Source organism: Sarcophilus harrisii, chromosome 2 (assembly GCF_902635505.1).
Source record: "Sarcophilus harrisii chromosome 2, mSarHar1.11, whole genome shotgun sequence".
In the NCBI taxonomy this organism is placed as follows: domain Eukaryota; kingdom Metazoa; phylum Chordata; class Mammalia; order Dasyuromorphia; family Dasyuridae; genus Sarcophilus; species Sarcophilus harrisii.
Genome location: NC_045427.1, coordinates 305,945,661 through 305,972,545, shown reverse-complemented (window position 1 = coordinate 305,972,545; position 26,885 = coordinate 305,945,661). Strand labels below are relative to the sequence as shown.

Below are 26,885 nucleotides of genomic sequence, written 5' to 3'. Positions count from 1 at the left end.
ACATAGACATACTATCAGCTTCCTTGAATATGACATGAACAGATTGGATTAGATAATTTTTAATTTCTCGTAGAACATAGATTTAAAACTGGAAGGATCCTGATAGGCCATCTAATCAATTCTTATTTTACAGATGTGGAAAGTAACAGTTATAATTGTTACTATTCTGATTTTAAAAACAACAGCAACAAACAAAAAATAACCCCAAGTAATATTTATATAATACTTCCTATATGCCAAGCACTGTTTAGTGTTTTATAACTATTATTTCACTTAATCCTAACAACAACCCTACAATCTAGATATTATTATAGTTGTTGTAGATGAACAAACTGAGGCAAAAAGAGGTTACATAATTTGCCAGGGTTACATAGCTAGGAAGTGCCTGAACAAGATTTGAACTTGAGTTTTTCTAACTCTCTGACCATTCTATCCACTGTGTCAGCTAGGTACACATTTTTTGTTTGTGTAAAAGCTTTTCAATTTTATGCAAAAAAGATTCATTTTATAGTTTATAAATAGTATTTTCACACTTGGATAATGCTTTGTAAAGTCCCTTGTTTGGTTAAGAATTCTACACCTTGTGAAAGATATTTCTTTACTTTATTCTCTAATTTTTATTTATGATATGATCTTTATATATATATATATATATATGTGTGTCATAAATCCATATAGATTTTATTATAGAGCAAGGCATAAGGCATTGTTCTAAAGAGTTTCTGCCAGATTTTTTCCAGTTTCCCTAATAATTTTTATCAAGTAGGGAATTCTTATTCCAGTAATTAGCATCCTTGGGCTTTTTTGAACATTATACTACTATGTTTAATTATTTGTAGTAAACTATTTAATTTGTTTCTTTGATCAACTTTTACATTTATCAATCAATAATAGCGTGTTTGAATGATTGTTGCTTAATAGTATAATTTGAGATCCAGTGATGCTAGACCTCATTCAGTCACACTTTCTTCATAATTTCCCTTGACCATTTTGTTCCCTATTCCAAAGATTTGTCTAGGTTTATAAAATGACTCCTTATTAGTTTGGTAAGCATTAAATTAATTTAGGTGATAAGACCCTTTTTATTATATTGGCTTGATCCAAACATGAGCAATTAATAACTCTTCAATTATTTGTCTTCCTTTATTTTTATTAAATAAAATTCTGTTTATTAACAAAATAAAATCTTAATTATTAATAGCATCTTTCTAAACATGTTTTGTAGTTATATTCATATAAGCACATTTTGGGAGGTAGGCTACCAGATAATTTGTACATTTTATAGTTACTTTGAATGGAATATATTTTTCTATCTCTTCTCATTGGATTATTAAAGTAATGATACTAAAAAGCTGCTGAATGGGGGGTTTATTTTATATCCTGCTACTTTACTGGAATCATTTCATTTAATTTTTTAGGGCTGTCTAGCTTCAGATAATTTTATTTCTGATTTGCCTAAGCATATTACCTGAATTTATCTTTCTTATCATCAAAGTTAGTAGCATGTCTAAAACTATATTAAATAATGATAGTGAATGACAGTGGTCATCTTTGCTTTACCCCCATCTTAATGGGAAAAAATGTTTAGTGCTTTAGCACTATGGATAATGCTAATTCATTGGATAAAGATTGTTTGCCTTTTTGAAGAAAGGAATTAGAGGTATATTAAAATGCATATGATTCTAGGAGGGGCTAACAAGCTCATACTCTAAAGGTAAAAAGGATTTCAGAAATTTATATGTGATTTTAGAGAGTGAGCAGTATGGGTAATTGAATATGGCCTGAGGCAAAGAGCATAGATGAAAGAAAGGGACAGTGAAAAGAGGAATGAGAACTGTGCCAAAGACAAACCTCACTTTTCTTTCTGGTTTCCCCCAAGACTAGTATCTGCTGGGTCTTATCCAAATAACAGTCAGAGACAGAATCAGTAAGGGGTACAGACCAAACCTTGAATCAGTGAACACGAGTGTGTCATTTGGAACAGCTTTTCCCAAATCCAAGATAGAGGCAAGCCTGGATACATATAAAAACTAACATTTATATAATACTTTAAGATATAAGCACTTTCTTGTGCCCAGCAAGTGGGCAAAGCAAAAAATGTAATAGTAATTGTGGAAAAGGTTGTAGAAGGGCACAGTTATACATTGTTCTTGGAACTATGAATTTGTCAAACTACTCTAGAATAGAATGAAATTATACTAAGAAAATGACTAAAATGCCAGTTCTCTTTGATCAACATATGGAAACATACACACACACAAATATGTATGTATACATATAAATATAATGTCATTATACATAACATTCACACTATATACACATATTTATATATATTCATATATACATATATTCAATGTTATAAATGTACAAACATTTATAGTAGCATTTTTTGAAATGGCAGAAAAGTAGAAATTAAGGGTGTGCCGATCAGTTGAGGAATGGTTAAACAAGTGGTAGTGCATGACAGTGAAGGAATGTTATTGTGCTATAAGAAATGACAAACAGGCAGATTTCAGAAAAACCTGAAAAGACTTACATGAATCGATGTAAAGTGATCAGAACCAAGAGAACATTATACAATGATACTCTATAATGATTGACTGTGTGTGACTTAGCTATTCTCCAAAATTCAGTGATTTAAGACAATTCCAAATTGCTATTCACTTCCAGAGAAAGAACTTATGGAGTCTAAATGCAAATCAAAGCATAGTATTTTCACTTTCTGTACATTTAAAAATTTTTTCTTTCCTTTGGGTATGTGTCTTCTTTTTCAACACGACTATATGGTGATATGTTTTGCATGATTGAACATGTATAACCAGTATCAAATTACTTACTGGCTTATAGTAGAAGTGAGGTAAGGGAGGAAGAGAGAAAATTTGGAACTCAAAAAATTTTTTAAAATGAATGTTAAAGATTGTCTTTAGATGTAACTGGGGGAAAACAATTTTTAAAAAATGAAATCTCATATCTAAAGTTCTTGATGATTTTCTTTTGCCTGGTCCACACATCAACAAAACAGACAAATCAGTCAAATATGGTAGAGATGCAGAAGGGTGCCTTATAGAAAGCAGAGATGGAGAAATGGAAATTTCAAGAAAGGTCAAGAGGGAATCTTAGATTTTTAGGAGAAATCAGCTATTATCAGGGCATCTCATGGCAAAAAACAAAACAAAACCCTGCCACCCATCAGAGTGAGCTGTAACTGTGTGCCATCCCTAAATGCCCAAGCAACAGGGAACTTTGGGGTTGACATAGCCAGTGCCAAGCCAACTTTCCCCTCTTGCTCTGGGATAAAAACTAAAAAATGTGGCACCAATAAAAGTATATAAAAGTGTGTTCTGAAAGCTATGGAGAACTTATGGAGTCTAAGGATTAGTAGTAGGAGAGGGCACGAGTCTCTGAGCTGGAACACTGCAATAAACCCCAGTGGACTGAGAAGATAAATCCTGAAAGTTCTGAGGGGCACATTCTGCAGGGGCACTCAGCCTTCAATCCAGTGTTAGTATAAAGACAGGAGGGGAGAGAAGGGAGAAGGAATTACCATGCAGGCTAGATTCTGGGATCTACCACCGAAGCAAATAGAACTTTTCTAAAAAGGCGGCTATGTCTGGGCACCGTAACTGACACTTTAAAGCCATCATTGTGATGGCCATTGTTTAGCTTCCAGAAGACAGCGATGTTCTCAGAGAAACTTCTTTAGCAAAAAGTTACAAGCACCAAAAGTCAGGAAATCCAGAAGTCTGCTGGCAACAATTTTTGGTTGTGATCTGATTCTTTTCTACTAAAGAAGTAGTTTACCTTTAGGCAGTAGCTCCATTTAACAGATAGAAAGATGGCACCTTGGAGGGTTAATGAATCTTTTCATTATCATTTCATATTCAAAGGAGGTTGTACAATCCAAAGCCTCATCTACTTAGTCCAAGGGTTGAACTCGGGATTAGTCCTAAATCTCCTTAACCTACTTAGCATCGGAGGCCCTATAAGGCCTGTCCTCATTTTTTCCTCAAATCTGCTTTTCACACAGTAGCACTTGTTTGATGTCCTATGGGAGTTGAAAAAAACATCCCCTAGCTCTAGGCTTTACTAAGGAGTTGGGTCCCTGGCACTCAGTCAACCCAAACAAGCTCTCCATCCATCTTGCTCCTTCTCTATACAATGCCCAGCTGCACTTTAATGCATTTGCAAATGTTTACATTGCCCGGGTCTTTGTTATTTCTTTCTGGGAGCGATGGAATGCTTGACATTCCAGGGGTCTGGATCCGGGTGCCCAGCTTCCTGAGATGTACCAAAGAGTGTCTAAGACCCCCTGACCAGGAGAGGAAACATGATCCATTGAAGTCTGTCCTACTCGCAGCTGAGGAGGGAGAGCTAAGGAACGGGGGGCAGCACGGGCCCGGGTGGCTGTGGGTGCGGTTGACCAGAGTCACGGAGTTACGCTCCCACACCCGGCACACATGTGCGCTCCAGACCCAGCACAGAGCCTGCCAGCTCCATTGGGGGGGGCAAGGAGGAGAAGGTTTGTGGGCATCAGGTGAGATGTGGCCAAGACTAAAACTGGAAACGATTTAATGGAGGGACCCTGTTGGACAGCTCAGTCCCTGGGATGCTGTTACTCGGCTGGCACATCACTGGGATGGGGGGTGGGATGGGTGGGACAGTTCCCAGAAATGTATTGGCTTATAGGATGTGACTGTACACCCACCCAAGTCTGGGGACTGTGTATATACCCACGCCCAAGAGCTTAATCTGCAGTCCAACGTCTGGCTGTACCGTGGGGGAAGTGGGGGAGGCGTGGATGCTGTTCCAATCCCTACCCCAGGCTTTAGGGTACGGGCAGAGCAATGACCTATGGGGAGTTTCCCATAGGAAACCATCCTGCAGAACACTGTGTGTTCTATTACTTGCTGCCTTTGCTCCAGGCAAAATATGGGCACTGGCTCAGCCTTTGCATGCTTCCCATGTCTGTTTCTTCCCTTATAATAGGACCCAGGCCATGCAGTTGGGTGTAATGAGACTCTCATTGCATTTAAAATGAGAATTAAAAGTGATATCCTGTTTAATTTATGAGCTTCAGATTATTTTCTGGAGAACTTTCTGAAATAGGCAAGGAGGGTCAGGGTCAGGGTTAGTCAGGGGCTACAGATGTTCATGCTGAGGACATTATGGGACCAGATGTCAGACCATTTATATCCAACAGGGTCAAATTTTGGGGGAGAGGGCTCTGTGATGGATTGTTCCATCAAACAATAAGCATTTATTATTTACTGTGTGTTGGGTATCATGCTAAGCCTAGGGATGCAAAATAAAAAAGGCAAAACCATCTCTGTCCTTAAGAGCCTTACATTCTAATAGAGGAGATGACATGTATGTATATAAGCACAAACAAAATCAGATTTGGTGGAAGGTAACCTTAAAAGGGAAGGTTTCCCTTATAACTCCCAAGGCAGAGGTACAAATTTGGGCAAGACCACCCTGGTTACCCGTGCCAATGGCCAGAAACATTGCCAAGTAGAGTGTGAGGGTTCTCTCTGAGCAAAAAGGCACCTACTTCTCTCTTTCCCCCAAGCCCCAGTGCTTCTACCAGGTCAGTTAGCATAGCTTCTTGCAAAAGAGCCTCATTTCTTTTCCCTTTCACTGTTTTTCAGTTCTCAAGGTCCACCCACCATGACAGCTTCTGGGCACTTGGACAAGCAGGACACACTTCAGTGATGATTATCAGCCAATGGCTCCTGAATTTCCATTTGGACAAAACTAATACTCCCATCCCTGAACTCCTTCAAATTTAGCTCAGGCCTGGTCAAGGCTCCTCTCCCACGTGACTAAGCTGCATAATTCTCTATTCCTCCCATTCTCAACATCCTGTCCAATATCTACCCCTAATACAACTCCCTCTAGGTATCCCCAGGTGCCTCCTGCTCCTGGGAGGCTGATGGCAATGGTGAGAGCAGGAAAAATGCATTCATTGACTGTGTGATCTTGGGCAAGTCACAGCCTCTCAAAGACTTAGTTTCCCCTGCTGAATATGGAAGGAAGGAAGGAAAGACTGAAGGAAGCAAGGACATGAGCCAGAAAGAAGAGCTCGAGAGACAAATACTTCTTTTCCCAAGGAGGCAAGTGACCCTGTGGCTATGCAATGGTGGGGTGCTGGATTTGAAGAGTTAACTGTGTGACTTAGGCAGAACAAGAGCAATTTATTTACACAATAGTCTCCATGATGTAAAAAAAGACTTTCAGAACTCTGATGAATGAAATGACCAATCATGAAGCCAGAGAAATGATTAAGTGGTAACCTATAGGTGCAGAATGGGGCATACACTGCCAGACCATAATGCATTACTTTATGTTGGTGAACTGTGATTCTTTCTTATAAAGAAGATGAAGAGAGGAAAAATAAATAAAGAGGAGACATTAGAGAGTGGCCAAAAATGTTTTTAAAAGCACAAAACCAAAAAATTATGAATATTTTAAAATTAAATTTTAATTTAAAAAAATTTTAAAGTTAAATTTTAAAAAATTAGGAACGCACCCATGGAATTAGAGAAGGAAGGAATGTAAATGCTACTTGTATGGTCTAAGACCAAAGGCAACCCCTTTCTGTGCCTCTGCTGCTCCTGGCCTTGCCCCTTCTATGAACTAATCCAAAGGGAAATATGAGTCTAGAGAAGATGCTGTGGGTATAAAGTGCTTGAAGAAAAGAAAGAATTTCAGAAGCAAAGGAGGGCAGTCATGTTTTGCTTTCAGTCAGGCTTCTGGCCCCCAGAGAGGCCCTACCTGGCCATAGGAGCAAAACCTTTTGAAATATGCAACAGACTCCATATATGGCCAAGGGTGCCAGAGCCCACTGGATGGATGACTGTGAGGGAGAAGCACAGAGTTCATTGAACTCCCAGTATCATTATAGACATAGTGCTTGGCACAGAGCTGAAGTTGTATAAATGCTTCATTCCCACTTTCCTTTTTTCCTTCTGCTGATATGCACAGAGTCTAAGCTCAGCAACAGTTGATCCAGAAAACACTTCTGCCCTTCCTAAGTTGGACCCTGACTTAGGACCCCCCCCCACAAACTCAAAGAACCTTTCTGACGAACTGAGGGAGCCAGAATTCCTCCTAAGGAAGGGACCTTAGAGGCCAATGAATCCAATCTCCTCTTTACAGATGAGGAAACTGAGGCACAAAAAGTTAAATAACTTGTCCAGAGTCATACAGCTAGTATCTAAAATGGATTTTGAATAAAGATTTTCTCTGAACCTGAATTCATATCCTGCCTCATATGCTTCACAAAGGCCAGCTCAATGCCTTTGGTTTTACGGAAGTATTTTTCTATTATAAGAAAAAGGTGGAAAAAGGAGAAAGCTAAAAGAAACAAGCATTTATTAAGCACCTTTCATATGCCAGGAAGCAGCTGGATGGCTCAATGGATGAAGTGCTGGGTCTGGAGTCAGGAAGATCTGAATTCAAATCCAGTCTCAGGTATTTACTATTTGTATGATCATGGACAAGTCTCTTAACCCTGTTTGCTTTAATCCACTAGTAAAGGAAATGGCAAACCACTCTCTAGTATCTTTGCCAAGAAAATCCCATGGGCAATACATGGGGACGTAAAAAGCCAGACATGACTGAACAACAACAAAAATGCCAGGTACTATCCTAAGCACTTAACAAATACCAAGTCATTTCATCTATACATCAACCCTGTGAAGTAGCTGCTGTTATATTTCCATTTCTCAGCCATGGAGATTGAAGAGGCAGGTAAAGTAACTTGTCCAGATCATACAGTTAGTAAGTGTCTAAGACCAGATTTGAATTCAGGTTGTCTTAATTCCACAAGGTATGTGCCGAGAGAGAAGAATGCTGAGAAACGACTGTGATACATTTAACTTATATTGTATTGCTTGCTGCCTTGGGGAGGGAGGCGGGGGAGAGAGGGAGAAAATTTTGGAATACAAGGTTTTGAAAAGGGGAATGCTGAAAACTATCTTTGCATGTATTTGGAAAAATAAGATTTTATTTTTTAACAAAGAGAGAAATGACTGTGATATAAAATCTGAGCAGTAAATTTTTAAAGGGTGGAACTGGAGCATTTTGCCAACTTGTTGTCTGGGTTAAGAAGCCAAGTACACCTCTTTCTCTAGTTCAAGAGCAGAGAAGATTAAGTTAAGTGCCAAGAGGAGGATGGAAAAGGTGATGTCCAGGTTAAGAAGCTCAGGCTAAAAGATCAGAATCCACCAAAAGCATTTTTAGGAAATACAGGTAGCAAGACCTACCACACAAATATTCAATCAACAAACAACATCGAGTGAGTTCAGACCGAGTATCAAAAAATCTCTGGGTCTAACTTACTAGCTATTGTAAAAACGAACCTCCAACTACCAGCTATCAACACTTTTAAAAGTTGGTTTCTGTTTCTAGACTTTCACATGTCCTGGCCGGAGTCAAGCGGATCAGAACTAAGATCTCCAGCCAAGCTGAGAGGAAATGTGCATCAGACCGCCGGCTTCCTGGTCTTACCTGGCCTGGGAGGGCACGGGGAACATGCATTTACGCCCCAGAAGGCTCCGACGCTCCCACAGCAATCCTCTTGCTTGGTCAACTCCCGCAAAGGGTTGGCACACTGGTAAGAGAAGGCAACAAAAGTCATCAATCTGTTTCCTCCTTCTTTTAAATTAAATTAAATTATTAAAAAATAAAAAATAAAGATTCTTTTAAATCTTCCACATGGTAGGGCTCTTGGGGGAACCTTGGGCATTCGGGATTGTTCCCTGACTGGGAGGGACTACTCGGAAGGAAGGGACAAGAGAAGAAGGAACCCAACACTGGAATGGTCCCTACTCATTTCTGCCTCCTGGCTTCATTCTGCTCCCAGATAAAATCCCTCTATCCACATGAGGCTTTCCTTCATTTGCCTTAATTCTACAGTTTTCCCTGATTGGTTATCTTATCTTATCTTATTTTATATGTGGTTAGTTTATACTTAATTCTTTGTGTCCTGTCTTCCCATTATATTATGAGTGCCTTCAGACAAAGGATTTTTTTGGGGGGGTCTCTCCAGGGCTTAGCACAGCACTCAGTATCTAGTAGGTGCTTAATATATACATATTGACTGACTAGATCTACAGGTGGGAGGGAATGCAGTGACCTGTCTTATTAGATTGTGAGCACCTTCAGACCAAGGATTATCTTGTCTTTCTTTGTGTCCACAGGGCTTAGCACAGTACTTGGTATCTAGTAGGTGCTTAATAAATGCATATTGATAGACTAAGCCTACAGCTGATAGGGAACACAGAGGCTATCTATAACACAGATGTGGAAACCAAGGCCTAGATGATTGGTCCAAAAGTCATAAAAGAAGTAATCATCAGAGGCAGGGTTTGAATCTTGGGCTCTGCCTCCAAAGCCCAGGTCTTTCTATTAACCCTTGCTGCTTATCCTCAGGCTAAAGTCTAGCAGGAATGGATAGCAAACAATTTTTTTTCTTTTTTTCTATTATAACTTTTTATTGACAGAACCCATGCCAGGGTAATTTTTTACAACATTAATCCTTACACTCACTTCTGTTTCGACTTTTTCCTTCCTTCCCTCCATCCCCTCCCCAAGATGGCAAGCAGTCCTATACATGTTAAATAGGTTACAGTATATCCTAGATACAATATAAGTGAGAAGAACTGAACAGTTCTCTTGTTGCACAGGGAGAATTGGATTCAGAAGGTAAAAATAACCTGGGGAAAAAAACACAAATGGAAACAGTAGCAAACAATTTTCTCTTCAGAAAAATATGACTTTGCTTTCCGATACCAACCTCCAACTGCCCTCCTCCAAAAGAGACACCCTCTAAGCTCCAGGCTACTCTCACTTAGCCCATTCATTCAGCCCATCAACAAACATTTCTTTTCCTGGAAAGACCTACATGAACTGATGCTATAAGCAAAATGAGCAGAACCAAGAGAACCTTGTACAAAATATCAACAAGATTATGTAATGGTCAACTGTGATGGACTTTTCAACAATGGGGTGATTCAAGGCAATTTCAACAGACTTGGGATGGAAAGTACCACCCACATCCAGAAAGAGAACTATGGAGACTGAATGTAGATCAAAGCATAGTATTTTTAACTTCTTGTTGTTGCTGTTTACTTGTTTTTTCCCCCCTTTTATCTGATTTTTCTTGTATAGCATGATGAATGTGGAAATATGTTTAGAAGAATCATATATCAGATTCCTTGCTGTCTAGGGAGGAGAAAGGGAGGAAAATTTGGAACACAAAATTTTGCAGATGAATGTTAAAAATGATCTTTGCATGTATTTGGAAAAATAAAATACTATTAAAAACAAATAAACAAAAAAATTATTTTCTCTTCTTTAGGAGGTAATCGGGATCAAGTTATTTGCTCAAAGTCACACAGCTAGTAAGTATATAAAGCTAAATTTGAATTTGGATTTTTGTTTTGAACGTTCTGCACACCAAACCACCTAGCTTCCTCTCAACAAACCTACAGTGCTCCTGGCCAGAACTGACATAGAAAAGAGGGGGAGATCCTAGTCTCAGAAAAAGAAAATCTGATTTCAAGTTATACCTTTGACACAAACTAGGTGGGGAATCTGAGACAAGCCATTAAAATCTTTCAGTGGCTCAGATATTTCTCCAAATCTAGGAATTGCACCACAGTAGGTGATCTGCATCAGAATAAATGCCCTGCCTCAGCTCCCAGTGCCATAGAAAGAGTGATGGATTTAAAATGAGAAGCTTTAGATTCAAATACTGTCACTGCCATTTATTACCTCGGTTTCCTCAACTGTTAAATGAGAAGGTGGATTAGGTGATTTCTAAGATTCTTTCCATCTTTGATGGTAGGATAGAGAGAGGAAGGATGGACAGAAAAGCTAAGACACTCAACTTCAGACTCAACAGACACCAAAACTATCGTGGACCACATCTGGCAGGGACTAGGGGCTCACCTGGTCATTCACTGAGTTCTGATAGCACCAGCCTAGTAGGCCCTCAGGCTTGGGGAAAGATGGTGGTGGCAGCTGAGGAGGCTCCCTGGTCTGTGAGGTGATGGTGTTGATGTCCCACTGCTCATGGCCAGGTCGGATGGGGAGCCGGGGAGCAGGTCTGGTCTCCACACTATTCTCCTCATGGGGTTCAGTTTCCCCCCGAACTCTTGCCACTTGGTGGATCTGAACTGTGGCTTCTGGTGGGTGGTTAATGTGCACCTTCACCAGGGAGGGGTTCACAGAGGCTGGGGAAAAGTGTTAGGATCAGCAACAAGTGAATAAAACTTTCCTCCCCAACACCCCTTAACACCAGGAATCTGGGTATCCATTGGTCAGTCAGTCAATAAATATTCACTAAGCACTTGCACATAGTACCAAGCACTATATAATGCTAGATGAAGTGAACTGACCATTTTCCCCAGTCAGGAAGAAGCCCAGATCCTGTTCATATGGAATAATGTCAAGTCAGAGTCTATTATTAATTCATCCATCCTGACTCCAATCTAGTTGGCATCTTTAAAGACATTCACAGCAACCTTTGAGACAACCTTGATGGCAACTTAGCTTTCCCAGACTGTCTTATTACCTTAAATTAAGACTGTCATAATGTAAATTCTATCAACTATAAATGCATAAAAAATTAGCTTTCCTGGACTATACTGATTGGTATATCTGTAGATGGGTCTGTGACCTGGTCTGCTAGGTGCATTCCATCTAGCTGTCTGACTGTCCTTCTTGAGTTTGTGCCTTGCACATGAGAAACCTATTTCCCCTATAAAAGATCTGCTTAGGGTGAAGATCTTTCCTAAATTCTCTTCAGGAATAAACTCACTATGAAGTCACTCTTTCTCTCCCTCATAGTGCCTTCCCTCTAATGATACTTTTCTTCCCACTCTAGCTAATTCTGGTCAGTCTAACCTGCCAATTAATGGTTACTGCTCCCTCATGGAGTATTTCCAATCTCTTGATTAATTGTGAGTTTCTCTGGAGAATTTGTCCTTTTCATTGCTAACTATATACTCTCTCAACTCTTATTTTATATTTGCCACTTCTGGTGCCTATATTACTTCTTATTTTTGTCTGTAACCTTTTCCCTTAAATAAATCCGCCTTTTGCCAAAGAGAATGGCCATTGTGAATTTGTCACATGTTTATTTCAAAGTAGGTATTGCCAGCTCGACCTCATCACTAGGGATACAGAAAGGGGTAACGGGATAATGGATTTTTTTTTCCTTAAATATTGATCTCATTCTATCACATCTATTAAAAAATTCTTCAATATCTCTGCATTGTTCACAGTAGTAAAGGCAAGGCAGCTACTAAAACAGGAAAGATCATTGCTTGAGTCCCCCTTCCCATTCTGTGGAGGAAAGGGCTTCTTGTCTCTGGGCTGATGCTTTTTCCTAGTTTGCTTGTTGCCAATATAGCACAGGGAAAAGGGAAGGGGCCCCAGGGAGCTGGGAAGCTCCCCATCCCTAGCCTTCCTCAGAGCTCCTACTCACCCAGTTGGTTGGAGAGGGGCAGCATGTAGACAGACTGTTTCAAAGAGCCTTCAGCAGGGGCCACAGGAGGGGGCCTCTCTGGCTTTCTGTTCACCTGAAGAGCCGGCAAGTGGCAGAACTTCCCTGTGGAGTTGGCAGGACACCAGCATTCATCCCTACCAATGCAGCGGCCTCCATTCAGGCAGGGGATCTGGCAAAAATCTGCAACGTCAATGTTCAAAGTGACTACCGGTGGGACATCAGTGGGATACTGGCATTGCCCCTCTATTCAGAGGGAAGATATTCATTGTTCACTCCTGTCTCACTCCCTTCTCCCATGGATTGAAGCCAAATCAGGAAACAGAGGCCAAAGCAGGGCTTGGTAAAATGTTCTGCAAGCAAAACATTTGGGGAGAGGGTGGCAAAAGGACACAGTGGCCTTGGAACCATTAGTATAGCCTTTAATGATAACAATAATAATATCAAAATAATAATTAACATTTACATACATTTCCTATAGGCCAGCACCATACTAAATAGTTTATAGCTGTTATATAATAATAATAATGATGATAATTATAATTACAAGGCAGCTAAGGCTCAGTGGATAGAGTGCCAGGCTGACAACTTTTCAAGTTTAATTCTGGTCTCAGGTATTTTACTAATATCTGACCCAGGGCAAGTTACTTAACTCTGTCTGCCTCAGTTTCCTCATCTACAAAATGAGCTGGAGAAGGCAATGGTAATTCACTTCAGTATCTTTGCCAAGAAAACCTCAAATGGATAACAAGTTGAATATGACTAAAACAACTGGACAACAACAACAACAACAAATAATAGCTAACATCTATATAATATTTACTATGTGGTGGCATTTTGCAATTATTATTTGATAATAATGATAATAATAGCTAACAAATAACACTTATTATGTGCCAGGTACTTGGCTAAGCATTTTACAACTATTATCTTATCTGATCCTCACAACAATCCTGGGAAGTAGATGCTATTACTATTCTCATTTTATAATGAGAAAACTGAGGTAAATCAGGGTATCACACAGCTATTAAGTATCTGAGGCAGATTTGAACTTAGGAAGATGAGTCTTTCTGATTCCAGGCCTGGCACTCTGTGTACTACGGTGCCATGTAGCTGCCTGCCTGAAATTCTAACCATCCTTTAAAGCTAGGAACAAATATCAGTATTTCCATGAAGCCTTTCCTGATTTCACAAGTCAACAACTTTTGTTCCCTTGAACTTTACTATGTAAACCTCACAAAATACTTTCTTTCAGGCTCTAGACACTTATTTGTTATCTGCATATACATTCTATTTCCCTCACTAATAGGGGAAATATCATTAAATAAATATATAATCATGTAAATTATAATATTTAATAATCATGTAGTTATATTGACATTAATGTAGTTATATATTATACTATTAATTTTTTGTTGTTCAGTCATTTCGATCATGTTCAACTCTTCATCTCCCTACTTGGGGTTTCCTTGGCAAAGATATTGGAGTGCTTTGCCATTTCCTTCTCCAGCTCATTGTAATTATATAAACGATAAAAACTTCATAAGGGTAAAAGACAATCCTTTATTTAAACTTTGTGTCCCTTTCTCAAGTGCTTAGTTTTGTACAAAGTTGGAGCTTAAATAAGAGTTAAATTAAATTAAAAGGGACAACTCTTTCTTCTTCCTTACTCTCTCCATTCTCTTGTCCCTAACTCTAGTATATCCCAATGAGAGCTTTCCAACACTGGGTACAGAGGAGCTGGCATGACTCACAGATGCGGAAGCCAGACTTGGGGTCGTGTCCATGACCCCCCTGACTGTACAGGGTGGTGGTGTCCCCTTTGGAGCAGTCATTGATACATCGTCCATTGGAACAAGTTTGTTTGCAGATGGTTGGGGTGAAGACAATCTTGATCTTCCTGATTTTCTCAGTCAGGTTTAGCCCTGTATTGAAATATCACAGAAGGAAGGATTAGAAAATCGAAATCATAGTAACTGACAGTTATTTAGTTAGCACTTGTGTACATTAATGCAAGGGTCAGCTGGCCCAGTGGGTTGAGAGTTGACCTAAGTCAACCCAAGATAATTTGGGTTTCACTCTTGCCTCTGACACAAAGTGGCTGCTGGCCAGTGTCTCCAAGTGAGTTTGTGGGGAGGTGGGGAGATTAGGGTTAATTGACTTGGCTAAGGTCACAAAGATAGTATCTGAGGCTGGATTTGAACTCAGGTTTTTGGGTGCCCTTCAAATGACTTTTTAATAAGGATTTTGTTTTTAGTTTTTTTTTTAGTCATGTTCTACCCTTCATGACCCCATTTTGTTTGTTTGTTTGTTTGTTTTTTGGCAAAGAAACAGAAGTGGTTGTAAAGATATAAGTTGCAAATCATTTGATTTGCATTGATAGAAGAAGTTCCTTTTTCCTTTTTTTAAAAAAATTTATTTTAATAGTTTATTTTTCCCAGTTACATGTAAAGATGGTTTTCAACAGAGTTCCCTTTTCCAAAAGACGTTGCAGGTCCAAACAATAATACATTATTTCATTAATGCAGTGACATTAATTCCACAGGCTCTATATCCCCATTTTACAGGTGAGGAAACTGACACTTAGTAGAATAAATGTCTTGCCCAAGATCACCTAAAATATTAGACATTCATTTTGAAACAAGAGATTTTTGAACTTAGAAACTATTTTAGGTGCTCCAAATATTAATAACACAAATAATACAATCTCTACTGCCAAGGATCTTGTATTCTAGCAGGGAGATGATAAAAACATATAGAAGCATATACAGAAGATTTACAAAGAGAATAAATGCAAATAAACACAAAGTAGTTAAAGACAAGGCAATCTGGGAGGGAGAACACTTAAAATTGAAGGGATAAGGAAAGTATTGATGGGGAAAATAATACTCCAGCTAGGACAGCTAAGTGGTTCAGTGGATAGAGCATCCGGAAGGCCTGAGTTCAAATCCACCCTCAGACACTCATTAGTATGACTTTAGGCAAGTCATAACTCTGTTTGTCTCAGTTTCCTCATCTGTAAAATGAGCTGGAAGAGGAAAAGTCACTTCAGCATTTCTTGCCAAGAAAATCACAAATAAGGTTACAAAGAGTTGGATGCAACTGAAAATGACTTAACAGCAACAACAAAGCTCCAAATGCGTCTTGAAGGATGAGATGATGATAGTCTGAGACAGAGATAAGGAGGGAGTTTATTCCAAGCATGTAGGGGAGCCAGTACACAGGCATGAAATTTGGGATGGAATGTTTATTATGTGTGAGGAACCTAAAGAAAGCCAATCTGACTATAGTAAAAAGTTTGGGAGTCAATGAGTCTAGAAGGATAGGGTGGAGCAAGGGTATGAAGGGCTTTAAAGTTAAACAGAAAAGTTTGTACAGGTTATCTCAAAAGTCTTAGTGACTTTTTAAGCCTCTGTAGCTTCAAACTACATGAAGACTTTCATATTTGCTTTTAAAAGCAATAGAGAACCTCTGCATTTGATTAAGTAGGGGAGTCATAGGGTGAAATCTACAGTTAAGCAAAAATCACTTGGACAGCAATGTGTAAAATGGATTGAAGTGGGGGAGAGATTTGAGACAAGGAGACTCATTAGGTGACTTTTGCAACAATCTAGTTGAGAGCCCAAAGACTTATTAAATTACCTATACCTTTTGACCCAACATACCATCACTTGATCTATTTCCAGAGATGATTAAAGAAAAAGGAAAAGAACCAATATGTTCTTAAATATTTATAGCAAGTCTCTTTGTGGTGGATACCTATTAATTGGAGAATGGCAGAATAAATTATGATATGTGATTAGTTTTTTTTTAATTTCATGTTTTTATTTTTCCAGTTACACTTAAAACATTTTTGTTTTTAAAACTCTGAGTTCCAGATTCTCTCCTTTTTTCCCACCCTAACTTTTCCTTTCAGAAGGCACATGTGAAGTTATGCAAGATATTTCCATAAAAATCAGGTTGTGAAAAAAAGATTTCCCCCTCCCCCCAAAAAAACCCTTAAGAAAAATAAATTTAAAAAAAAGTATGCTTCAATCTGTATTCAGACTCAATCAATTATTTCTCTGGGTATGGGTAGCATGTTTTATCCTTTAGAGTAACTGTAAAGTAAGTCCTTTAGAGTAATTGTAAATCATTGTATTGCTCATTCACATGCAGTCATTCACAGATAATCATCGCATGATGTTGCTATTACTTTGTACACAGTAGATTTCACTTTGCTTCATGAAGGACTTTCCAGGTTTTTCTGAAAGCACCTGCTCATCATTTCCCATAGAGCAATAATATTCCATCATAATCACATAATATATATGTGATTATGATGGAATATCATTTTGCTATAAGAAATAATGAATTCAATTATCTTAAAACATGGCAATACTTGCACAAAACAACAAAGAATAAAATTAACAGAACTAAGAGAATGTCGATACAGTAATGGTAATATTGTTTAAAGAACAATTTTAACCAAATAATTCATTTTGACTATTATAAATACTCAAATTAATTATAAAAGGACTTTTGAAGAAAAATATCTGCATCCAGACAAAGAACTGATAAATAAAAAATATATAGAATAATTATGTATATATACATATATATGCACTTATTTGTGTCTAATATAGCCATCTCTAGGGGAGAGGAAAAGAGGGAAGAAAAAAATTTACACAATAATTTTATTATAAAATTATTATATATTGTTATTATATACATTATATAATGTTATAATATATATTAGAAAATATAGCAAATTGCACATAATAGATTTGCAGTGTTGTGTATAATCATCATTTTTATCATGCTATATTATAGAAATGCTAGTTTTATTCCATAAATTAAAAATTAAATAAATTAAATAATCTAGGTGAGAGATAATCAGGGCCTGAACTAAGGTGGTAGTTGTGTGAGTAGAGAGAGGTCAAGTACAAGTATAGCCAAATAAGAAGATTTGACTAAATGACTAGATATGTGAGGAGAGGGAAAAGGGAGGAGTCATGGAAAATGCAAGATTAAAAATATGGGAGACTGGAAGAGTGGAAGGAGGTGGGGGGAGAAGGATTGGTGCAAGGTGGGTAGAAGACAGACCTGCAAGATCTCCAATCTAACCCCTTTATTTTATAGATGAGGAAGCTCGGACCCTGAGAAATGAAGTGACTAGCTAAGGTTCTATAAGTAGTAAGAGTTTCAAAGTAGTTTTTAAAAACAGATTGCCTCACTCCACATCTGGTAAAACACTCCCAATATTATTATTAGAAGGCCTTCAAGAAGTGCAGAAGCAATTAGAGATGCCATGGAAGCAAAAGGTAAACCAAAGTACCAACAAGCATTTATTAAACACCTATTGCATGTAGGACTTATGAGAGAATCCAAGAGAAACATAATTCCAGGCTCTCTGACCTTGAGATGCTAACAGTCCAGGTCAGGGATTGGCTGCTTCTTCAGAATAGGGTGCCAAGTTGTTGACCACTGTTGTTCTGGCTCAAAGGCAAAAGTTTCCTTTTCAAAAGTCATATAACCTCTGACAGAGTTTAGTCTGCCAATCCTTCACACTTTAACATGAATGACTTTAATCAAGTAAAATTACTTTCCTCCTGGATGAGATCAACCACCCTGGGTGAAGTCTTGATGGAGTCTTTCTTCTCCATTCCTGCTGCCATCACCCTCGGCTAGATCCTCATTACCTCATACCTTGACTATTGCAATAGTTTGCTAACTGGTCTTCCTGACTTATCTCCTCCCCCTCCAATGCACCCTGTCCACTAGCCATATTGCTTTTTCTATATCACCTCTTTGATCATATTACTCCTTAGATTAAATACCTTCAGTGACCAAATAAAATACAAACTGCCCCCAAAAGAACTGCATACCAAAAAAGAAAAAAAAGCAAATGTAGCAAAAAATAAAAAAATTTAATCAGTTAGTTCTTAAAGGAAGAAAGATGAGAAGATACACTCAACTTAAACCCTTTGTGGAACACTTTCCTCCACTATCTCTCAAAGTCTTTCCAAGCTCTTTTTTGTTGCTTTCGTAACACTATCTGTTCATATCATCCTCCACTTTTCAGAGGGTACAACTAACCCTAGGGCATCCCTTCTTCCTTTGGTACTCTAGTGTTTAACTCACAAGATCTACTAAGCCCAAGAGATGTCAGTGTTGCTTCTTGGGACAGGTAGTTCCTTGTTATTCTGGCTGCTTCTTCTTGTCAATATATTAGGAGGCACCCTGTTTTCCAGAAGTAGACCCAGCAAGCAAACTCTGCCCTGAGCTTGGTAGAGCAACAATCCTTTGCACTCACCTCTGGATGATAATCTCACCCTCTGGCAAAATCACATGATTATTGCACTGCTTTGACTAGCACCAGGTGTTCTTTGAGCTCAAACAAGTTCCCATGTTCAGGTAATGAATCCTTGCTATGAATCAAATGTGTTTCCTTGTTGCTGTTACCCCTCATTACCAGGGCTCCAATTCACTAAATAGCCATTGATATACGTTTTGAATTCTCTGCCCACCAGGGCAGGACCTGGCACATGTGTCCAGATCGCCTCCCTGCTTGCAAGCCATCATCCTCACTTTGAAATTAAACTTCTATTTGATTTCTGACTCCCCTCTCTCTAGCCTTCTCTGTTCAGCTCTGGCCATTCACAAGTCTGGTTGACATTCTCTATCCTGATAAAGGAGCCCATGGATTTCTGTCTTGGTCCTAGTGAATTTGGGTATCTCTAATCATCATCTCTCATCGAAGTTTTGAATCCTTTTTCTTTCTCACGCACAATCCATCTTTCTTTCCATCTCTCTTCACAGTCTCCAAATTCTTTTCCTCTCTCTTGTCAAGGCCCTAAATCACTGTCATGCTCCTTGAGGCAGTAAGTCCCTTGTCTCCTACTATTATTGAGGCGCTGACTCTTGCCTCAGACCACATGCCTCGGAAACCCAACAGTTGCTTAATAAATACTTGTTGACTGATTGAATGTTTCAAGGCTATGGTTTTCTTGCTTCAGACCACATGGCCCTACTTTAAGGTTCCAATTTTCTTGCCTTGGATCACATGGTCCAACTTCAAAGCTCCATCTTTCTTCAGGGTTCCATCAGGGTCCCCCCCACTACTAAATTCATTATGGAGGTCATACGGATGGATGATTCTTGCCTAGGTATAAGTATAGCTTATTATCCCTTTCCCTTTTCTTGAGATCCACACAGTCCCACCTATCTTGCAACAGCCCCGTTATAAATGTAAATCACTAGCATAGACATTATAGTCTTCCCCTCTGTTTAAACAATTGCTGTCCTTGAAAAATCTGTCTTCCCCTGAACACAGTGGCCAGCAATCACAAACTCTGCTGACTTGGCATTTTGATGAGAGCCTGGGTTTTGGCAACTACCATAACTTTCCACTGAAAATTAATCGTTCCTGCTGCCCTTGGCATAGCTGCTGTAGTAAGGAAAACAGGGCAGCAGAGCTTTGCGGGTGTCAAGGCAACTTTTATAGTCACTAGTCCCAAGGAGAGCAACAGCCTCCCATGATGGGACTGCCTATGGCTACACCAAAAACCAGAGAGAGGAACAAATTCAGCACATGAGACACCAGCCCCCCAAATGATACCTTCAATATTCCCATAAATATGATACAGCTGTAGCAAAACTTAAAGATAGGGAAGACCTCAGTGTGGTACAGCACCAAAACTGAAGAGTTCCATGTTTATGAGTGTCCTACCCCATATGTTTTGGCACAGTGGATAGAATGTTGGACTCGAAATTAGGAACATGAGTTTAAATCCTGCTTCGGACACTTACTAACTGTGTAAATCCTAGATGAATCATCTAACTGCTCTCAAGCTCAAGTGGTGAATTGGATAGGGCACTGGACTTGGAATCAGGAAGACTGAAATCTGGCTTACTATCTGTACAGCTCTTGGCAACTCACTTAATCTTGTTTGCCTCAGTTTCCTCATCTGTAAAATGAGCTGGAGAAGGAAATGGCAAATCATTAGTTAAGAAAACTCCAAAATAGGATCATGGGGAATTGGACATGATTGAAACAATTCAATAACAATAATAACCAACTCAGTTTCTGCATCTGTAAAATGGGGAGAACAATAACATCTAGCACCTAACTCTCAAGATAATCATGAGGATAAAATGAGGTAATATGTGTAAAGTGTTTTTCAAATTTTAAAATGATATGTATATACTAGCTACAATTATGATGGTGATGATGATGATCCCAAGGATGTCAATGACAGCAATGTTGCTACTGTGATAATTTTCCAAAAGTGTTATAAATACCACGTCATTACTTTCAGATTGGTTAAAATGACAGGAAAGGATAATAATAAATGTTGGAGGGGATGTGGGAAAACTGGGACACATACATTGTTGATGGAGTTGAACTGATCCAATCATTCTGGAGAGCAATTTGGAACTATGTCCAAAGGGCTATCACACTGTGTATACCCTTTGATCCAGCAGTGGGTCTATATCCCTAAGAGATCATAAAAAAGGGGAAAGGACCCGTATGCACAAAAATATTCATAGCAGCCTTTTTTTTGTAGTAGCAAGAAACTGGAAACTGAGTGGATGCCCATCAGTTGGGGAATGGCTGAATAAGTTACGGTATATGAATGTAAAGGAATATAATGTTCCATAGCAGGATGATTTCAGAAAGTCCTGAAGAGATTTACATGAACTGATGCTAAGTGAAATGAGTAAAACCAAGAGAACATTATATAGAGCAGCAACAAGGTAATGTGATCAACTGTGATGAATTTAGCTCTTTTCAACAATGAAGTGATTCAGGCCAGTTCCAATAGAGTTGGGATGGAGAAAGTCATCTGCATCCAGAGCAAGAACTATGGAGACTAAATGTGGTATAGTCTCCACTATACCTTTTTTGTTCTTTGCTTGCTTTTTTTTTCTCATTTTTTTCCTTTTTTATCTGATTTTTCTGGTGCAGCATGATAAATGTAGAAATAAGTTTAGAAGAACTGCACATGTTTAACCTTTGTTGTATTGCTTGCTGCCTGAGGAAGGAGGAGAGGGAGGAAGAAGTGTTTGGAATATGGAGTTTTGCAGGAGTGAATGCTGAAAACTATCTTTACATATATTTTGAAAAATAAAAAGCTATTATAAAAAATGCCAGGTCACACCTATGCTGACTTGGCCAAGTTCTGAGGCAGTACCCAAAAAATTTAGTTTTGAGTGGATTGTGTTACAAAGGCCAATGAGAGCATGTCACTGACAGTACCTTAGGAATCCTTGCTCACAAGAGCAAATCAGTGTTGTGCCCTTAGGTTATTTCCATAGGTTTCCAGGGAATAAATACCTGAGAGAGTTAAATCTTCAGGGAGCCCAGAAGAGTATAATGTTAGGCAGTTTAGAAGTGTCATTCAAGATCATGTGTCCCAATCTTTCCTTTGCTAATCTGGCTCCTTCATGTACACTTCAAAGCACATAAATGGATTCAGTTCAGTTGTTTTTCATTCTTACTCCTTATGACTCTATTTGGGTTTTTTTCATGAAGACAAACTAAAGTGGTTTCCTTCAGTTCACTTTGAAGATCTTCCTTTCCCAGAATGATTCTTTTGTGAAGACAAACTAAACCACCTTTAGTCTCAATTCTTATCCAGCCTTTAACTACTGAATATGTGTTGACTTAGACAGACTGAGACATGGGAAAACACCTTAGCTTAAAAAGGTCAAGTTCTCCAAAGTTTCAGGGCCATCACCAGTCATCCTGATTTACTATGTCTTGCCAATGGACTCTGATAACTCTGGACAAAAGAGTGAGACTGATGATTTTTCACATCCCTAGTCACTTAAATCCAATTCACTTGCAAATTAAGACATTCACCCTCATGAAGTCCTTAGTTTTCTTTGAGAACAAAAGATGAACAGCCACATACATAGGTCGGCTTTAGCAGCTGATGGATCAATAACTTTGTAATCTGGAAGACTTGGTATGACACCCATTTGACATACTTACTAGCTGTGGCCCTGGACAAATTTGGGCCTCAATTTTCTCAAAGAGAAAATGAGGAAAGACAACATACAAACAATTATGTATAAATAAGATTTATGCAGCATAAATTAGGGATACTCTCAGAGGGAAGACACTAAAATTAAGAAACGTGGGAAAGATTTCTTGAAGAAGAGGGAAATTTAGATGAAACAATCTTAAAACATGAGGTAAATGGTGGTAATTATTAATTATTATATGATATGAGAAGCATCTGGATATCACTAATCAGACTTCTGAGATTGCATCATCTGGATAGTTAACAGGATTACAAATTAATTGGTTAATGGAATCTTGGGTTGACAGTGATCAGAAAGTCTAGATAAAAATAAAAGATTTGAAAATTCTCAGAAATCATGGGAATTCATGGAAATGAACAAGCGGGACAATTACATGGTACAATGGATAGAGTACCAGCCCTAGAATCAAGCATATGTGTACATGGGAATTATGGGGAAGAAAGAGGAGGCAATCATAGTCCTTCTATAGCTTGGGTTATTTTGGAGAGGACAAAGGCAGGGATCTCTTACCCCAGGGGGATGAGCCAGGAGCCACGTGTATTGCTCGGTGTGATGAGTCACTCTGCTCATGACCATTCCCTCCAGTTAGAGCATTGGAAGTCAGCTGGCCAGTGACCACTCCTGGGTACCGCCGGATGGTCGGGGATGACCTCAACTGCTGCTGGGGAGAGATTGGATGGCTGATCTGGTTTGCATTCCTGCAGAGACAGATGGCATAGTTGTTCACATATCAAACTTTTTTTATATTTACTTCTCTAACATAACATGGTAACACAAAGCAGCATGTTTCCCATCCTACCCCCGCTACTGTCATTGTCATTGGATGAGGTGTGATGCTATGTCTGGCCATGAAAAGATCAAACCAAACCAATGAGATTCTTGCCTTTAGGAAGCTTCTTGACATTGATGGTAATGGTGAAGATGATGGTGATGGTCAAGGTAATGATGGTACTTCAAAACACATCATCGTTCAAGGAGCATCCAAATTATTATCACAACCATTATTGTTGTTATTATTATTTTGGTCTGGACCTGAGATTGATTAGTATTAAAAAAAAAACTCCCAGTGGGGAAAACCCCTCTACCAACATCAATTGACACTTGTTCTACAAGTTTTAAAAGGGAATCAGGGATCCCAAAAGATTAAATGATTTAGCCAAGAGAAATCTAGAGTAGTGAGAAGACCAGAGTGCAAATCCTGCCTCAGATACTTTTTACCTGTGTGACTGAGCAAGTCACTTCACCTTTCTCTGTGACTAGGTGGTCCAGGGAATCTAATCCAAGATCTGGAATCAGAAATGTCTGAATTCAAATCTAGTCTCAGCTACTTCCTAAACGTGATTTTGGGCATGTCCCTTCACCTTTGTTTGACTCAATTTCCTCATCACTGGGGACAATAATAGCATCTGCTTCCCAGAGTTGTTTTCAGGATCAAATAGATTATATTTGTACAGTGCTTAGCACAGTTCCTAGTACATAGGGTGGCACTTAATAAATGTTTGTTTTCTTCCTTCCTTGGTCACAGCAATTATGTCAGAGGGAAGGCTTGAACTCAATTCTCCCTGACTCTAAGACCAGCTGCCTATTCACTAGGCAGCTACCTTTCCAAATCAAATAAACACATTAATCATTCAATAACCATTGTCTTTACAGCTGAAATCTTAGATAATTTATTTCATTCCTCTGACCCTGGCTTCCTTCATCTCTACAACAAGGAGATTATACCAGGGGATCTCTAGGGTCCCTTTCCACTCCAGCTCTTCTGGTCCTGGGTCTCTGAGTCTGGACATGGAATGCTACATCTAAACAGCTGGTTTCAACCAGTCTATCATTAACAGCTAGAGGCTGCCAAGAACAGATCGTTGCCTATTGCCCAGGGGAAGGAGCTCAACATCAGAGACTAGGATCTGAAATATCAAAGCAATGGTCAATTTACAAGAAGAGTGGAAGAGGTAGCAGAAGTGGGAGTCAGGGATAGTAGACTGGATGGAGGAGGAGACAGATAGGAACATTAACAGTGCTGAGGATGAAATGATCAGGATTGAGGGAAGCCAAATCTTGTCAGGAGCAGAGCCATAGACTCAAGCAATTGATCCATTCAATATGGAGAATATAGGGTGAAAGGTCTATACAAGCAGTCTGTTCTTCTACCTGCCACTCTCTGAATTTTAAAAGGGCAGAGATATTAAAAGTGAGACCCAATCACAAAGTGACTTTCAGACCTTTAGACTCATTCACTAAGAAGGTGACATCCTTCACTTCCACCATCTTGGCCCAGAGGCCAGGTCCCCTTTATGGCCCAGAGGGATTAGTAGGAGTTCTTAGGGGCAGCTAGGTAGCTTAATGCAAAAGTAATACGCTGGGAATCAGGAAGACCTGAGTTCAAATATTTATTACTTGTGTGATCCTGGGCAAAGATTTAACCTCAGTTTTCTCATCTCAAAAATGGGGATGATAATAGCACCTACATTTAGGGTGGTTGTGAAGATAAAACATTTGTAAAGTGCACAGTGCCTGGCATATAGTACTAGTACTATAAAATATGATTATTATTATTTTACCTGGGATAATTTTGGTTGAGGTAGCCTATGACAATTAAAGTTACAGGGCAGGGGACAGCAATATTACCAGGAGAAAGAACAACTCATCTTCCAATAGAGTCCAATACTTGCCCCCCACCCCCACCCCCATCTCCATAGGGACTAGGGTTGGAGGGAAGTCAGATCTTGGTAGAGGAATACCAATGCAAAAAAATATTGGAGGTAGAGGTACTACATGACTATGAGGCAAAACACAGGGACTATCATCATCCCAAAGAAAAAGGATTAAACAATCAGACAGAAGGATAGACTCCTAAATTCCATGTAGATGTTTAAGGGCAAATCCCCATGTGTCCTGAGCTGGGTCCAGGGGAATTCACTAGTGAAAAGCTAATGTCACCCTTCCATTGGGTTAGGTTGAGGGGTGGGGAAGGAGTGTGTGTGGGGAGGGAATGTAGGAAGGAAGTAGGGGAGGGAAGAAGGAGTAAACTGGGAAACAAAACTAGCCAACAACAGATACCTTTTCATTATTGTTAAAGAACAAAACTCAGGACTCAATATCAGCAGTAGAAGCCCCCTGGCCTTACACATCTATCTCTCATCCTCTTCCAATCCAATAACTTCCAAGACATATATCCATTTTCATCTAGTATCTAGCTAAACTCCAGGTTCTAAGACACATTGAAGACTACCAGCCTCTCCCATTCCCCATTTCAGTGAGCTTGTGGGAGCTCCACTTCCACTCATACATGGAAACTAGACAACCAGTAATTATTCATTTTATTAAGTCCTAATCTCACCTCCTGGTCCAGCTGTCTTTTTTTCCCCCTGGATTGAAATGTTTTGGTGGTTGATTTATTATTTACAAAGCACCTTACATACCTTTCAGTTGTCCATAAGCACTGTTGGCAGCCTGGCCCAGCAAATAGAGAGCCAGTCCTAAATTCAGAAAGAGCTGGCTTCAAATGTTCTCTCAGTCCTAGGCAAGTAACCTTAACCTTTCAGTTCCCTAGACAACATTTGCAGAGGAAGTGCTTATTTTCATTAGCAGAGGGAGTTTCCTCATACAATCATATTTGGTTTATTTTTTTGTTTAAAAACTTCCCAACCTTATGAGGTAGATAATACAAGTGTTGTTAACCACATTTCACAGAAAAAACCCTGGAAATTAGCAGGCTTAATGTTCTGACCCATACGCACATCGCCAGCAAATGTGAGAGTAGAAATTTGAACTCTGGTCTTTCTGACTGAATTCAGCACTCTATCCATTCTACTCTGGGGTGGGTTCTAGGAAAGCGTCCTGCAGCTTCAGGGGCTACAGGAGATCCAGTGCACAGAGAGAGCTTGACAAACAATTGGCCAGAGTTGGGAGCACAGCTGAGAACCCAAATCTCCAACAGCTGTTCCCCATTACTGGGGACAGGGCCAGCAAAGCCAGCTGCAGCAGGAATATGAACCTTTCTCATTGTTCTCAAGAGGGCGTTAGTCAGGGGGAGGAGAAGCAAGCACGGGGTAAGACTCAGCACAGACCTCTCAGTGGTACTAGACCATATGCTGATGAACAGACTCAACAAGTACCCAGAGGGTGAATGAGGAGAATAGGGTGTGAGGTCTTTCATATACACCCCATTTGGCACTTCTGAACCTGACCCTTGGGTTCAGTTTTTGGATTTGGCCAAGCTAAAAGCGAAAAAGATTTTAAAATTCACTGTCTATTTAATTATCCATCAAAATCCTACTTTCTGTCACACTATGGTCATGAAGGGGATTATGGGCTTTCAAAGGTACTCAGTGCACTG

At 39.3% G+C, this 26,885-nt stretch overlaps 1 protein-coding gene across 2 annotated transcripts in view; it reads right to left on the bottom strand.

Annotated features, from left to right (window-relative positions):
- The window catches only part of LTBP2 (latent transforming growth factor beta binding protein 2), a 183,917-nt gene that overhangs the window by 85,652 nt on the left and 71,380 nt on the right, over positions 1 to 26,885 (bottom strand). For both annotated transcript variants that reach the window (XM_031952523.1, XM_012547766.3), the window contains exons 4-8: positions 23,057 to 23,244; positions 14,269 to 14,439; positions 12,497 to 12,697; positions 10,957 to 11,240; positions 8,512 to 8,614 (exon numbers count right to left, since the gene is read on the bottom strand). In XM_031952523.1, the coding sequence (XP_031808383.1) occupies positions 8,512 to 8,614; positions 10,957 to 11,240; positions 12,497 to 12,697; positions 14,269 to 14,439; positions 23,057 to 23,244 (947 nt within the window). The remainder of the gene's footprint in view (positions 1 to 8,511; positions 8,615 to 10,956; positions 11,241 to 12,496; positions 12,698 to 14,268; positions 14,440 to 23,056; positions 23,245 to 26,885) is intronic.